Source organism: Zalophus californianus, chromosome 13 (assembly GCF_009762305.2).
Source record: "Zalophus californianus isolate mZalCal1 chromosome 13, mZalCal1.pri.v2, whole genome shotgun sequence".
NCBI classification, from domain to species: Eukaryota; Metazoa; Chordata; class Mammalia; order Carnivora; family Otariidae; genus Zalophus; species Zalophus californianus.
The window spans coordinates 24,059,321-24,076,840 of record NC_045607.1 but is presented as its reverse complement, the minus strand read 5'-3'; the positions used below and the strand labels follow the sequence as shown (position 1 = coordinate 24,076,840).

The window sequence follows — 17,520 nt, the reverse complement described above, 5'->3', positions numbered from 1 at the left end:
CTTGCCACCTTTGACCCTTTGGCAAACAAGGCAGAGGTGGGTGGTACATGGCCGAAGTGTGGACTAAAGAATATCCAGTCTCTCTAATGTAACTGGAACCGTATTTCCATCTGCCAAAGACCTTGCCCACCAGAAAGGCCATTTTCTCTCTCAGGGTCCAGCCTGGGGACATCCTAGTCAGCTTGAGGGGACAGGAACACCCGTCTTTCAGAATGTGAGAGTCCGCAACACTGCACACATGCTTCCTGACTCAGCATTGCTCAGTTACTCTTCAACCACCGAGATGGCACCCAGGGAACTATTTACCACTGTGGCCTATGGCTTTTGGCCATCTTTCTAGGGCATTTAGAACTCTCAAAATTGTAAATGTCATGGCATTAAAAACAGGGTAACTAAAGGCCTCTAACAGTGCAAGGAAAACTGTAAATTAGAATTTCTATTTTTATTTCTAAGTCCAGTTTCACTAAAAATACTACTTCTTACCGAAAGAAACGTCTCGATGTTCTCGTGAACAAAGGAGGCGATATCCTGCCAGTCCAGGATATCTCCCAGCCAGCTACTCTGACGACTTATATGCATCTTGTGTCCCTTGTGCCTTCCAGAGTGCGTTACATTCTATGGAATAAAATGGTTCACACATGAAATCTCCATTTAATCCAAAGCAGAAAAAGTATAAATACCCCATTTCAGTTTAGGTCCACTTGAGCACTTCAGCAGTTACTCAAAGGTGAAAAATTTTGCATTATTTAAGAAATCAGCTAAGAACTCCATCTAAAGACCTGAACTCTATTTTTCTACTTATCTTCTCAATACCACGTGTCAGCCTAGCTCAAATGCTCCCTTCCTAAATACAGTTGTGAACACACTTTGTTCCTCAATATGTACAACTATACACCAACAAAGCACTTACCATCTTTTTTCTTTTCAGCCCCTCTACCTTTTTGGGGGTCTCCCATTTTTGCTTTTTTCCTCCTTTTCTCATCCCCCTTATTAATCTTCCACACAAGATAAAGAGAGCAAGGGGGGAGAGAATATAAAAGACACCTAAAACTAATACAATGTTATATGTCAATTCCACCTCGACAAAATGGGGGAAAATGAAAAGGAAACAAGAATGGGGGGAATCTAACTCCATATGAAAGACAATTACACTGACAAGAATGCAGGAATAATTAAATTTGAAAGAGATTAGAATAAACAAAGTGACTAGTGAGGTTAACATTCAGAAACAAAAGTTGTTTCTTAACATTTTGTCTGCATTCTGACACTTTTGCCAACGGCACAGTGAAATCACTCTTCATTACGCAATGAACACATTAGGTCCTAGTAGAAGATATAAAGAAAGGAATACACCTGCCTGCTTACAAACCTATGCTTTTAAAACACTGAGCTTCCTGGACCATAAAATGAAGCTTTTAAAAGGGGGTGAGGGATAGAAAAAGCTGTTTGTAAGCAGAAGCCCCAGACTTAGCAGAGGAAAAAGACACCTTTCCAATTGACCAGTTCTTCAGCAGATAGCTACCTACAAATTCCTCAATTAGTTCTAACCTCCCCTCTTTGAAACCCCCAAACCAACACTTCCCTCAATTTGCCCCAGGGGAAGAGTAAAAACAGGTCACTGAGCAGCAAATTCAAATCTGAAACTGAGCTTTCCTCCCTTCTACCCCAAGTGAAGAGGTTGATACATACATGCTCCTCTTCTCCTTACTGTCAACCCTGTGAAAACTAACTACCAACTTGTCCAGTTCTCTACTCCTTCCCCACTGGACATTCCTCTTCCACATCCCTGCTCCTGAAGGCCCACAGGCCCAGCCAACCCGGTGTACCGCATGACCCCACACAAGCAGCTGCTGTCAAAACCAGCATTTTTATATTTAGTGGAAAATGGTATTATTTTCCACCACAATTTCTGAAGTAATAATAGTATATCAGCACAAGAACAGGTAAAGGTGATTAAAAATCAAGATCTCCAAACTTTTGGATCTCTTTTACTTCCTCAAAGAACAAGTTCTTAATGTCTGGAGCTGTACTATCTCAAACAGGAGCCACTAATCACATGTGGCTATTAGCACTTAAAATGGAGCTAGTCCAAAAACAGGAGAGTTCAAAAACAGCATTAGTACAAAATATACACCACCAGGCTTCCAAGGCTTGTAAGAAAAAAAACAAAGGATATAAAATATCTCACTAAGATTTTTTCTACTTGTTTGCATAATGAAATGATATATTGGGGGTATGTTGGGGTAAGTAAAATATTAAAATTAATCTCAACTGTTTATTTTTAGCTTTTTCAGGTGGCCATTAGAAAAATTAACATTATATACATTGTTTACATTGCATTTCACGTAATGAGTTAAGATGCTGTTGATGATGCCGTTTTTCATCCTGTGTTCAGTCCCCATCACAGGGACTGGTGGGTTCTGCATGCAGATTAGCCATCAATTCAAGTGGACTTTTAGTAACCTGAAGTTTAAGACCTTGTAGCTTAAAAATTTCAATAAATGATATCCCAATGTTAATAATCTAATTAACATCTATCTAGTCAGTGAGTCTGTAAAATAAAAGGACTTTATTAGTTTATAACTGAAATCCTCTAATAAAATAACTTACCTTTACAAACCAAGAATGATACAATCTGTCCCAAAGTTCTAGTACTTGCTTTTCAATTACAGCAGTATTGTTCACCTTATCTCCCAGAATTTTATGAAGCTGGAAGAAATATAGATATGATCTGGTTTAATATTTCAGACAACAATGCAGTAAAATTAATTCATGCTTGGTCTTTACATTTGTTCCAAATCAAACTAAAATGTTCCAGACTATTAAATTGCCTCTAGCTACCTTATGATCTTTTCTTAAATTCTACTCTTCAATATTCCTAGCAAATTTCCTTGCCTTTCTTGGCTTTTTGCTTCCCTCTATTTTTGGGTCTTTAAGAGAGCTACTTCACGTTGTAAGAGAATGGTCCTATAAAACCATGATCACTGACTCAGCAAATCCGCCCAGAGAAAAATCTGTTGCATGTGGCCCAAGTGCTCATCCATTACACAGAAATCCATGCTACATTTATCACCGGTATAAGAATTACCACAGAAAATTTTAGGACCTTAGCTACAAACACAAATATGTCCCATAGTCTGCTGAGAGATGTCAGGTCTCAGAGTTACAACCAATGAGACTGACTGGTGGGGTTTCTGGGAATCAAGTACAGTGAAACAAGATAACTTTGAGGAAAATTATTCATTATAATACCGCATGTTTTGTTATTAAAACCACAGCATAATAGTAGAAAATTTACTTATTTAAGAGAGAGAGAGAGAGAGAGAGAATTTTAAGCAGGCTCCACGCCCAGTGCAGAGCCTGACCTGGGGCTCAATCCCATGATCCTGAGATCATGACCTGAGCCAAAATCAGGAGTTGGATGCTTAACCGTCTGAGCCACCCAGGTGCCCCAAAGACATTTTTTAAAAGATAAATATGAATTTGTGGTCCCACTTTCTTACCATAACTGTTTCTATTTTTCCATATCCTCTGCAACTTTCTGCCTGTTTATAGAAATTTAGAATTCTTCATCACTTCATCACTAACTTTCATCTTCATTTTTAATGGTTCCATATTAGTTCATTAAGTTTTTCTTCTTTTAAGATTTTATTTTTAAGTAATCTCTACACCCAATCTCTACTCCCAACCCCAAAATCAAGAGTCGCACGCTCTACTGAATGAGCGAGCCAGGCACCCCACTTCATTGAGTTTTGGTATTATTTTAACATTACCTGATCAAGGAATATAGAGATGTTCCCAATTTTTAATATCACAAGTAACGCCGCAATGAACATCCTCACACACAATTTTTTTCTTACTATTAATAGTACAATAAATGTACAGGAATCAAAGGATAGAGGCACTTTACTAAAGGCTCTTGCTATGCATTGCTAAATTGTCTTCTACAGGAATTGTACCAATTAATATTTTCCAACATTGTATGAATAAACCAATTCTTCCAAAGCCTTATGGACTGATGAATTTAGATAATTTAATAGGTGTGAAACTGTAACCAATTATTTATTATTTTCTTCTTCAGTTACAAGAGTGACCATTTTTCCACGTTGGTTTTCAGTGTGTATCTTCTTTTGTGTGTCCTATCCACACCTTTTGCTCACTTGACACTGTCCTTATAGCCATCTGAACCAGTTTTTAGACCTATTGGATGCAAACACATCTGCCCAATATTTTCCTCTATATTTATTCATACACCAAATGCAAATGAGTGAATATAATAAAAACCATTTATCTTTGCAGAGCATTTTACAATTTACAAATGGCTTTCCCCTACATTATGTGATCTTTACAACAAGAGTTAGGCAGAAGAAGGTTTTTATCACCTTTGTTCTTTCAAGATGAGAAAGCAGATTTAGGGAGGTCCCATGACAGGCGCAAGGTCAGGCAGCTAACTGGCAGAGGGTAGGATTAAAAACTCTAATACTCTTTCAACTCAGCATCTATAATCTATGAACAAAGAACACCTAACACAGCAAACGGCCCCAAATAACTATAAGCCACAATTACCCCTAACTTCCTTTGATTACTTTAAGTTTGTCTTCTAGGTATCACGACTGTTAGAGACTCACAGACTTCCTACTACCCACCTTTTCGGTCACTGTCCGCTCAGTTTCTGGGACCCTTCCTTGCCCAGAGGAGCGCCCAGTCTAGGCCGCCCGCACAGTGGCCTCTGCCGCAGTCAAGCACCATCTCAGACCCACAGCCCCTTTATCCCAGCACAACAGTGAGCAACTCTACAACACCACGACTTTTAAGGCAGAATTCAGCGTCGTTTCAAACTTGTGGTGCTGCCAACCACAGCAGAACATCACGAACACCACCCTGGGACATTACAGGATGTATCACAAATCACAAGGAAGACTGGGCCAGAGCACAGGGAGCCTGGCGGCCACATCACTGCTCCCAGAGGAATCACCAAAGCCCAGGTACTGTTGACGGTAGAGGAGATGCTCTTTGCACATGAAAGACAATGAAGCACTAAGAGTAGTCAGAATGCCGCTGGAGAGCTTTGTTAAGGGAAGACGAGAAACCTCATCTGTAAAATGGGGATGGGGAATCAGTGGGCAGTTCTCTGTTCTCACTCTGCTTGGAACCTTGCCAGCATCTGCCACAGCTGACCAAGTCTTTCTTGCAAAATCTTCTCTCAGTCCTAAGACACACACAGGTAGTTCCTCCCACCTCACAGGCTGCTCCTCCTCCTCAGTCTCCTCTGCCGGCTCGCTTCTGTGACCTTCAAAAGCTTGAAGTGCTCCAGGAATCTATCTTTGGGCCTCTTCTGTCTGTACTGTCTCCCTAGGCCATGTTATGGGATAAACCGTAACCCTCCTAAATTCGTATGTTGAGATCCTCACCCCTCCAGTACCTCAGAATGTAACTGTGCTTGGAGATAGGGTCTTTAAAGAAGTAACTAAGTTAAAATGAGGCCATTGAGGGTGGGCCCTAATCCAGTATGACTGGTGTCCTTATAAAAAGAGATTAAGAGTCAGACACAGGCAGAAAGAAGACCATGTGAAAAACACACAGGCATCCATAAGCTGAGGAGAGACACCTCAAAAGAAACCAATCCCACCAACACCTTGCTTGATCTTGGACTTCTAGCCTGTAGAACCATGAGAAAACAAATTTCTGTTGTCTGAGCACCCAGCCTGTGGTACTTTGTCATGGCAACCCTACCAAACGAATACAGTTCATCTCTATTGATGGGTAGAGTGATAGGTACTATCTGACGATATTCAAACTTCCACCTACAGCCCCGATCTCTCCTCGGAGCCCCAGCTATGTATGTCCAATTGCTTTTTCTGATGCCTTGACTTATTTTTTTTTAAACAATAGTATGAATTTTTTTTCAAAGATTTTTTATTTATTCGACAGAGAGACACAGCGAGAGAGGGAACACAAGCAGGGGGTAATGGGAGAGGGAGAAGCAGGCTTCCCGCGGAGCAGGGAGCCCGATGCGGGGCTCCATCCCAGGACCCCGAGACCACGACCGGAGCCACTGGAGCCGAAGGCAGGCGCTTAACGACTGAGCCACCCAGGTGCCCCGTGGTGCCTTGACTTCTATATCTGCTAGGTATCTCTAACTTACCACACCCCAAACAGGATTACAGCCCCATCTATCTGTAATTCCCCACCTCACCCCCCACCCTCCCCACCACCTCCAGATCTTTCCATCTCAGGAAGAGGCACAGCTACCCTTCCAGGTGGGCTAACCAAAACTTCCCTCCCTTTCACTCCACATCTAACCCATGAGTAATTCTTGTCAGAACTAGCTCAAAAATATATCCCAGATGTGACCATTTCTCCCAATTTCCACTTCTACCACCCTTAGTCCAAGTCATCAACATGTCCCCTGGACTACTGGAATAATATTCTTTTAGCCAGCCCCCTGCCTTCTCCATTCCTGCCCAACTCTCCATAAAGCAGCCAAAATGAGCTTTCAATATCCTAAATCAGGTCATGTCCCTTTCTGCTTTAAATCCATGTTTATCTTTGTAACTAAAATAAAATCCCAACTTCTTATCATCACCTATGGCTCGTCCTGTCACATCCCCCACTCCAGCCATGTTGGCCTTCTTTCTTTCCTTCAACCAAGCTTGTTCGTATCTCAGAGCCTTTGAATTTTCTATGCCCTCAACTTGAACATTCTTTTCCCAGTGTTGGTGAAAGCATCACCTTCTGAGAGACATTCTCTGGCATTCTAGCTAAGGCATCACCCTAGGTTACTCTCTACATTACCTGGTCACAGCACTTCTAGGACTGAAATGGTTACTTCTTGACATGTTTCCCATCTGCCTCCTCTCATTAGAGTAAGCTCCGGGAGGGTGGTAACTCTTTCTGCTCTACTGCTTTCCCCCAGCACTTAGAATAGTGCCTGGCACATTTGTGGACTGGCTGTCACTTCCCTCATTCTAGGCATGGGAGAAGGGACAGAGAAAACCCATTCATGACTATTAAGCAGAAAGGTTAGCTTAAGCAAGGATGTCAAATGAAGAAAGTAAACTAGATTTGAGCAAACAGCAAACTAGCAGGTCTGGGTAGAATAATGCATAGACGATACAGGAGATAAGGCTGACAAGGTAGACTGGGGCAGGCAGACAGGAATCTTCTCTGCTCATACCTAAACATACCCTAAAAAACTCTTCATTTTCTGAGTATGACCTTTTCCCCTAGCTTTAGCCCTTTCTACACTTTAGCTCTCAGGACCCAAATCTCACATGATTTTTAGCTAGATGAGATCTGAGTTTATTAGAAAAGCTAGCGCTACAGGGGCGCCTGGGTGGCCCAGTAGGTTAAGCATCCGATTCTTGATTTCAGCTCCAATCATGACCTCAGGATTGTGGGATCAAGCCCCACATTGGGCTCCCCACTAGGCAAGGAGTCTGCTTGGGCTTCTCTCTCTCCCTCTCCTTTCCCTTTGCTGTTTCCCCTTCCCCTTCCCAACTCTGAGCATGCTCTAAAATTCTAACATAAATAAATAAATCTTTAAAAAAAAAAAGCTACCCCTAAAATTTCAAGGTTTATTTTATTTTATTTTTTAAGATTTTATTTATTAGGCGCCTGGGTGGCTCAGTTGGTTAAGCGACTGCCTTCGGCTCAGGTCATGATCTTGGAGTCCCGGGATCGAGTCCCGCATCGGGCTCCCTGCTCAGCAGGGAGTCTGCTTCTCCCTCTGACTCTCCTCCCTCTCATGCTCTCTGTCTCTCATTCGCTCTCTCTCAAATAAATAAATAAAATCTTTAAAAAAAAATAAAAATAAAAATAAAAAGATTTTATTTATTTATTTGACACAGAGAGAGGGAGGGAAGGAGAGGGAATGAGCACAAGCAGGGGGAGCAGCAGGCTACCTGCTGAGCAAGAAGCCCGATGTGGGACTCAATCTCAGGACCCTGGGATCATGACCTGAGCTGAAGGCAGACACTTAACTGACTGAGTCATTGAGATAATTCACACACCTTATAATTCACCCACTTCTGTGTACAATTCAATAGTTCCTTTTAGTATATTCAGAGTTATGGGACCATCACCACAATCAATTTTGGAACATTTTCATTACCCCAAAAAGAACCTCCATACTACCTAGAAATCACTCCCTCATTTCTCTCAACCCCCCACACCCCTGGAAACCACTACTCTACTCTCTGTCTCCATAGATATACCTCCTCTGGACATTTCATAGAAATGGAATCATACGTATGTGGTCTGACTGCTTCTTTAACTCAGTATAATGTTTTCAAGGTTCACCCACATGGTAGAATGTATCAGTGCTTCCTTCCTTTTTATGGCCAAATAATATTCCATTATAGAGATATACCACGTTTTGCTTATCCATTCATCAGTCAATGGACATTCAATGGTTGATTTTAGATATTATCCCCGTGTCTTCCAAATCAGGACATGAATACGTTACAACCTTTGTTAGCAATACCCATCTCTCTTCAACTGTCTTCCCTTTTCGCGTCTTGAACAAAAGTTTCAAACTTATCTTCTAAGTAATTTGAAATTTATTTCTATAAAATCTAAGGCACATTTCTCCAGCTCTTTCCAAACAGGTAAGAATTCCAGAACTCAAATAGAAAAACCAAAAAAGTAAATGCTATGCTTTCAGCAGAGTAAGTCAGCCAATATAGTTCTAGAGGTCTAAAAGGCTTCTGCAATGACTGGATCTTCTTCTATGATAGTTAGGAGATCTCTACCCATAAACTTTATCTTTCACTTACTCAGCAAAATTTTTTAAAGACTTTCATGTGGCATTTGATGAGGTCCCCTGGTATGGACTCAAGAAAATCAGTTACACAGATCTTTAACTTTTTACTCGACCACAATTCCATCCTTAGGTTAGATTACTATACACATGTGTACAGTATAATTTTTAAGATAACTTTTTTTTTGAGATTTTGTTTTTGAATTTCGAACAAGGAATCACATACCAGTAATTTTTTTCTGGGCATACATCTCACTGCAACAAATCTTATCAATCCCTAGATGTTCTTAATTACTTCAATATATTAAAATTCCAAATTTCCTTCTTTCCCATAGGCAATAGTGGGGGGGGGGCATCCCAAATCTGTGTCATGGAGACTGACCCTTACCTGCAGTAACTGGGCCTTATCCTCTATCCTTCATGTCCTTCCACAAAGCTTCAGACAAGCTAATCTCCTCAAGCACACTCCTGCCTCCACATCTTGATCCACATAAACACACCTTAAAATACACGATGCCTTCTCTTTATTCATCGAAAACCTATCATTCATTCCTTCAAGGTTTATCTCAAGTGCCCCAGTGAAGCACCTGATCCAGTTCTGGGCAGGCACTTCTAGCGTGTGCAGCAGAAAGAACAAGGATCCGAATTCATCTTCAGTTTGAAACCAAGCTCTGCAATTTACTACACAACCACTAGGAATTTACTTAGCCTTGCTAAGCCTGTTTCTTCCTCTGTAAAGTGGGCCAAACAATTTAGACTACTACAGGTTTCTTGGAAAGATTAAATGAAACAAATTGGAAACTGCCAAGCACAGTCACCAGCAGATAATATTTAATATTTGCTAACCACCTTTTTTTTTCTCCACAAAGCCTTATTTGACCACGCAATTTTAACGATTATTCTGTCCTAATGCACAAATAATGAACACCTACCATTGACTGATGAATGGATAAGCAAAATGTGGTATATCTCTATAATGGAATATTAAGCAAAAGACAAACCTCTCTGTTCAGGCTACTAGCACTATTAAATAAATCCTCCAGGAGGTTTACTTTCATTATATGTTTCTTGTTGACTTATATATTTAAGCCTATTTAAAAAATAGAAACTGTTCTAAAGGAATCTCTACTTACACTTCATCAAAGCAGGAAGCCCCTACCAATGAAGACCCTGCAGAGAGAAAGCCAGAGACAGAGGCTCTTCCCTTACCTTGTGTGTTATCCATTCTCTTCCGTACTGGTACACGTTGTTAGCTGCAGAATTGAGGGCCCTTTGGACTACTTGAGCCTCAGGAAGCCAACTAATTTAAAATAAAAAAATGAAAAAATTACAAGCTAGTATATTTTTAGTGGACTGTGTCAGTAACTCTCAGAATTCCATGTATTTAAACAATCAGTTACTGACAAATTGTTGCTCAGTCATCACAAGCAGATACAAATGAATCTCAGGCAGGAATCCTCGACTTCCAAGCCTAACACTTAATTCTACCATCGGAGAGGCCCTTCAAGCTCTCCTTAGCTTTTAGACCCACTTTCCCCACAAACTCCCTTTCATTCTGCTCTACCTGGTTTCTCTGCCCATACATATCCCGGATTATCTGCCTTATTCAAGACCAGCCGTATTCTGCATCAGAACTGCTCAGAAACCTGTTAGACATGCAAATTCTTGGGCCCAGGTCCAGACCTACTGAAAAAGAAATGGAGCTGAGGCCCAGCAACCAGTACCCTAACAAGCCGTGAAAGTGATTCTGATACATGCTGATCTGAGAACTGAGAAAGAAAACAAGAGAGAGTAAATCATTGTTTTCAATGGAGATCTTTTTCGTTATGATGTGAGGAAGTCCCGAGCAGAGTTCTAGCTATACAAGGAGCTGCGTCTACAAGGTTTACTCTTCATGCCATGAGAGACGGCCTCCCCACTATCCTGTTAACTAAGCAGACTGTATCATCTGCCTTAATCAATAACACATTACATATGCCCAGTGTTTTCTGAAGGAGAAATATCTTCATGTATTCTTTATTTTTTCTAAGATTTTATTTATTTGAGAGAAAGAGAGTGAGCAAGCACACAAGCAGGGGGAAGGGCAGAGGGAGAGGGAGAAGCAGACTCCCCACTGAGCAGGGGGCCCTGACACAGGCCTCGATCCCAGGATCCCAAGATCGTGACCTGAGCCAAAGGCAGACACTTAACTGACTGAGCCATCCAGGAGCCCCTCATATATTCTTTAAATTGTACCTCAAAAGGTTGTATACTACAGATGTTGGCATTCACAAATTTAATAGTCCTGATTTCAACTATCCATGACTGATGCCCAAAGGCCAAAGCAAACAGTAACTAAGAACTTTCCTGAGGCCTAAATATGACACAAAATACAAAGCTGGCTTATGGGAAAGAGTCAAGTCAAATGAGCAACATTCTCAACGTACAGCTGTTTTACATACTTGTAGTACTTTATATAGTAAATTGGAAGTGATAACTTGCTTGTGTGTGTATGTGTGTGTGAGAGAAAGAGAAAGATGGTCCTAAAGAGAAAGCCAACTGCCACTGAGGGACAAATGTAATGATACGGAGAAAAAGACATTTTGGATACATTAGAAAATGCAATGTCAAATTGGTAATGGTTTCAATCTTTAATATTAACCCATTCTTGCTACACTTCAAATAAAGTATTTCTGAAACTTTTGGCAAATTCTCAAATATTTTTCAGCAAGTTAAGACAAAACTTTAGAGATGATTACAAATATAATAATCTAAGTATGAAGACATGAACAGAACATTGAAATCTTTAAATACAGATGGGATTTGGGAGAAATTTAGTATATTTTAAATTATTCTAGTATTTAGAGGCTCATCAGTGCTTTGAAGGAACTGCTGAATATTTTCAATTATGTAGTACGACATTTTATGGGGAAAATTATAACCTCTAGTGTTAAAGTATGAGGATTCACATTAGTATTTGAATAGATTTTTAATGACTAACAAGTGTCTATTAGGCCTGATAATTCTTGCTGGCTACTATGAAAACACTTTGCCAAAATACTCACACAGGTATCCTAAGAGCCACAGATGAGAGGAGCTGTTCTGAGGCCAAGTCAAAGATCTTGGCTCCGTCCAGACCTCCTCACAAGAAGTGCCCTCTAGGAGACACAGGGCCAAAACCACCTGAGCAACCCTGGCTGGGACACGCTGGGATGTGCTTTGACCTTCTACCAACCAGAGCCAATCACTAACTCTCCTACGCTAAGAGGAATCCCTTAGGAGAAACCAAGTTCCTATAAATTGGACTGGTGTACCCTCATCTTCCTGGGTAAAGGTTAATCTGTATCACAATATGACCTACCAAGAGAACAATTAAAAACAACTTAGCTTAGCCTGTTGGATTCTTCCCAAGTAAGGGAAGGTCTAAGTCACATTCAGTACCATTTTAATGTCATCTCTTAATGAGGGTCATGAGAATCAACAGGCTTGAGACTAGTTAGCAGAAAGCAGGAAATGGACTCCAAGTGAACAGAACCATCCAAGACAAGAATTAAGATGTGCTCCAACTTCAACTTCATTTTCTTTGAAGCGCTGTAAAGATGACACTATCCTGTCTTCATATTATTCATCAGTTCACCAAATACACTCATGGGGAGTCGAGGTACCTACATAGGGTGTATAAAATGTGCACATTGGAAATATATAGGACCAATTCCTTTTTTTAAAGATTTATTTATTTATTTGAGAGAGCGAGAGAGAGAGAGAGAGAGAGAGAAGTGGGGGGAGGGGCAGAGGGAGAGAAGCAGACTCCCTAGTGAGCGGAGAGCCTGACACCAGGCTTGATGTCAGGACCTAGAGATCATGACCTGAGCTGAAACCAAGAGTTGGCCACTTAACTGACTGAGCCATCCAAGGACCCCTGACCAATTCTTAACTGTATCTCCTCCACTAGGTATACCCACATGAATTTTCTACTAAGTCAAATGCCTTCTTCAGGACAGGAATCCACTTGGGTACCAAGACTACAAGAACCATTAGTATTCATGTCCACCCCCTTAATCTGTTGCAAAAGAATCAGACTTTCCACAAATCATCAAAGTCTAAACAGCTTTTAAAAACCTTCCTGGGTGACTCAGTTGGGTGCCCGACTCTTGATTTCGGCTCATGTCATGATCTCAGGGTTGTGAGATCAAGCCCCGCGTCTGGCTCCCCACTCTGCACAGAGTCTGCTTGGATTTTTCTCTCTCTCTCCCTCTGCCCCTCCCCCCCCCACTTGTTCGAGCTCTCTAAAATAAATAAATCTTAAAACAAAACAAAACACAAAACTTTCTGCATGGAATATTACACAGCAATAAAAGGGAACACACTAACAATACATACAACACCTTCAATGAATTTCAACAGAATTATGCTGTAGGTATGGCTATAAAGGGGTGGCATGAGGATGCCTGTGGTATGGAACAGCTCTGAACAGCTCTGTATCTTGATGGTCTTGGTCTTGATAGCTTACAGGAAGCTACACATATGATAAAAACTGTGAGAGTGCACACGCACACGCACACACACACACAAAGTGCATGTAAAACAAGTGAACTGTCCATTTCCTAGTTTTGTTACTGTATCATAGTTACGCAAAATGACAACATTAGAGGAGGTGGGACGGAGAGTCCATGGGACCTCCCTGTGCCTTTCTTTGCCATGCCCTATGAATCTAGAATTATTTCAAAATTTAAAAATAAAAACAAGCAACTTTCTAAACTACTCTGATCCAGGGCTCCCCAGATTGTGTGTGCCTTCAATACAGTAGTAGAGACAGTCAGTCCTATTGCAACTGAAAACCATACAGAGGGGCTCTGGACGTCTGGACTTATTTCCACTACAGAAGAATGACCATCAAAGAAGAGGAGCCACTGAGATATTAAGGCTGCCAATTTTTTTAACTTCACTCCAGATCTCTCTCCTGAACTACACACCAACATAGGCAATTGCCTACCGGATGCTTCTGCTTACACTTACCATAGGAACCTCAAACTCAACAGGTAAAAAAGTAAGTGAATTCTTTTCCCCACCATATCTGCTCCTCTATTTCCCATCTTGGTGAATCTACCATCATCCGCCAACTTACAAAGCCAAAAACACAAGTAATGCTACATTTCTTCCAACTATATCACCAAATCTGTCCATCCTGTTCATTGCCACTATAACTGTCCACAATTAAGGGCTTCATCATCTCTTACCTGGTTTACTCTGGCTTTTAACTGACCTAAAAGGCTCAAATATTATACCCTGTCCATCTTTTCTCCACAGTACAGAGGGAAAAACTGTTCTAGAATGAAATCTGTTTATGCCAGTTCTTTTCTTCTATCCTTAATCAAGATAATGAACATATCTATCACTCTCAAAAGTTTCCTTGTGCCCCTATGTACTCCCTTCCCAGAGCCCACTATCCACAGACAACCACTGATCTTTCTGTCACTATAGATTAGTTTGCATTTCCTAGAACTTTGCATAAATGGAATCATATTGTATGGACTTTTTTTTTTTTTGCCTGACTTCTTTCACTCAGCAGTTATTTTGAGATTCATCCATGCTGCTGCATATATGGTTAATTTTTATTTGATGCTAAGTATTATTCCTTTGTACAGATAGACTACAATTTGTAACTAATCAGAAATATTAAGGACAAGCACTTTGAGTATGCTCTGGGTAACAGGAGATAAGTGCAGAGAAATATATTTTGAAAGACATCCTTTTAAGGATATTCAAATATGATTCTAAACCAAGTTCAAGAAATGTCCAAGCAGGTTTTATATAAAGAAATGAAGTGAAATGAAAGGAGAAAACCAAGTTAAATGTCAATTTACAATCCTAAAACTGGCTGAGTATTTCCTACTTAAATTAGTGACTACCTTGGAGTTAAAAAAAAAAAAAAAAAAGGCCATACAATTTGTCATCAAATTCAACAAGGTAACATAAAAACCTCTTTCACAGAAGCCAAATTAAACAAGTACAAAAAGAGTTCCTCTGAGACAGGGGTTGGCAAATTTCCTCTGTAAGGGAAAGAGAGTAAGTATTTCAGGCTTTTGCGGACATAAAACCTGTGTCACAACCACTCAGTTCTACCTGTTCTTGCAGCCCCAAGACAGCCATAGACAGTATGTAAATGAATGGGTGTGGTTTGTTCTAATAAAACTTTACAGAGATGCCTAGGTGGCTCAGTAGGTTAAGCGTCTGCCTTCGGCTCAGGTCATGATCCCAGAGTCCTGGGATGGAGTCCCACATCGGGCTCCTTGTTTAGCAGGGAGCCTGCTTCTCCCTCTGCCTGCCACTCCCCCTGCTTGTGCTCTCTTTCTCTCTCTGCCAAATAAATAAGTAAAATCTTTAAAAACAACAACAAAACTTTACAGAAATAGGTGGCTGAAAGTCGTCCTGAGCCACAGATTGCCAACCTTGCCTCCAAAATGATACAATGTGAGGGTGCTTGGGTGGCTCAGTCAGTTAAGCACCTTGACTCGGTTTCGGCTCAGGTCATGATCTCAGGGTAGTGAAATCGAGCCCTGCATCAGGCTTCACACTCAGCTGCAGGTCTGCTTGGGATTCTCTCCCTACCCTTCTCTCTCTACCCCTCCTCCTGCTCTGCTCTCTCTCTAAAATAAATAAATCTTAAAAAAAAAAAAAGATACAATGTGGAAACACTGCTAATCTGCCACTGGGGAATTATCTCAATTTCTTAACCTTTGATCCTGATTCCTCATCTGTGAAATGGGGATTGTCTCTTCAATCTCCTCAGTCACTGTGAGGAACACAGGACACACTGTAGGTGAAAGTGCTTTGCAAATCATAACATATTATAAACTGTAAATCTCATTTCAAATATAAAGACATTGACCATAAACTGTTCCCAAAATCTTACGTACTTCCCTCTCCCACCAACCCCCAAAACATGCCGTTCTTATGCAAAAATGACAACATTCATCAAAGTTTTTCTCGTCCCATCTTTTTCTCTTCCAAGGTAGCTGCATCAGTGAAGATGATTTCGTGAAATGATACTAAACCTAGGGCATCCATTTCTATTTTTGCCAAAATAATATTCTTACTTTGCCCACTCAGGGTGATTTGCTAGAGTCTCATTAATCAAATTGCTTGTGACTTCAATCATGTGTACACTTTCTTGATGTACCTGTATTATGGATAGAAAAGAATCTCAATAAAAAATATGCCCAATTTAACATTTATTTTTCTACACTATTATTGGAACTATGCTTTTGAGTCAAATAATTACGCATCTTAGTTTCAATTAATTTAGAACCCTGTACTGAACAGCTGTTATTACATAATGTCCTATGACCCTCACTATGGAATTTAAAAAGTACAAAACAGCTCCCTGACTTCAAGCTCAACAACTTCAGGAAAAATTACATAAAAAGATACATTCAAATATTTATACATATACACAAGTAAATATATTCAGTTCACACATGTGTCTATAGTATATGTAAGCAACATCAACACTGCATGAGCTTACAAAATTATGACGCAGTGTGAGACATACAAGCAAATAAGGAATTTAGTAAAGCTTTGGAGTGAAAAAAAAAAAAAAAAAAACAAAGCCAGCTGAAACTGCATCTCAGAATTTACCTTGTTAAATAACCAACAAAACGAGGACAGAATTGCCTGGCTGGCTCAGTTGGCTAAGCATCTGACTCCTGATTTCGGCTCCGGTCATGATCTCAGGGTTGTGAGATCAAGCCCTGTGTCGGGATCCCCACTCAGCGTGGAGTCAGCTTGAGATTCTCTCTCTCCCTCTGCCCCTCCCACTTTCCCCTCCCCAAATTAATTAAAAAAAAGAGAGAGGAATAAAAAGAAACAAGCCAGTGTCGAGAAAACATGCTCTATATTTTACTGTTTTTTTAAAAGATTTATTGGAGAGAGAGAGAGAGAGAAAGAGAGAACGAGCAGGGGGAGGGGCAGAGGGAGAAGCAGACTCCCCATTGAACAGGGAGCCCAACGTGGGGCTTACTTCCCAAGATCATGACCTGAGCAGAAGGCAGCCACTTAATGGACTGAGCTACCCAGGTGCCCCTATATTTTACTATTTTTAAATTAGGTATATTGAGCATATGGCTTATCTTGGTATTCCACATTTACTTGAAAGAACATGATTCTGTTGTTGTCACTTCACATTGGCGGATAGTGTTTTTCAAGACTTTTATATTCTTACTAATTTGCTATCTACTTATTCTCTCAATTTCTGCAAGAGGAATATTACTGAATCACTGGTTTTTCTATTTCTTTTAATTCTGAATATTTTGCTTCATGTATTTTAGAGCTCTATTGCTAGGAACATACACATTTAAAATTGGTATATCCTACTGCAGTATTACTTCACCATTATGAAAAGTTCTTATTTCTTATTTGTCTTTAGTAATATTTAACTACATTGTCTGATATTAATATAATCATTCTACAACTCTTATGTTTACAGTTTGCATGGTATATCTTTTTTCATCCTTTTACTATCAATCTTTTCATGGCTTTGAATTTTTTTTAAAGATTTTATTTATCTGACAGAGAGATAGAGAGCACAAGTAGGCAGAGCAGCAGCCAGAGGGAGAGGGAGAAGCAGGCTCTCTGCTGAGCAGGGAGCCCGATGTGGGGCTAGATCCCAGGACCCCGGGATCATGACCTGAGCCGAAGGCAGCCACTTAACCAAATGAGCCACACAGGCACCCCTTCGTGGCTTTGAATTTCAAGGGCAAAACACTTATAGATACCATTTA

At 40.4% G+C, this 17,520-nt stretch overlaps 1 protein-coding gene across 6 annotated transcripts in view; it reads right to left on the bottom strand.

Annotated features, from left to right (window-relative positions):
* Positions 1 to 17,520, bottom strand: part of TMEM245 (transmembrane protein 245) — a 101,076-nt gene that overhangs the window by 37,639 nt on the left and 45,917 nt on the right. For 5 of the 6 annotated variants that reach the window (XM_027615242.2, XM_027615245.2, XM_027615246.2 and 2 more), the window contains 4 exons: positions 15,838 to 15,920; positions 9,971 to 10,061; positions 2,611 to 2,709; positions 484 to 615 (listed from right to left, as the gene is read on the bottom strand). In XM_027615242.2, coding sequence (XP_027471043.1) covers positions 484 to 615; positions 2,611 to 2,709; positions 9,971 to 10,061; positions 15,838 to 15,920 — 405 coding nt within the window. The remainder of the gene's footprint in view (positions 1 to 483; positions 616 to 2,610; positions 2,710 to 9,970; positions 10,062 to 15,837; positions 15,921 to 17,520) is intronic. The other variant, XM_027615247.2, reaches the window with a different exon arrangement.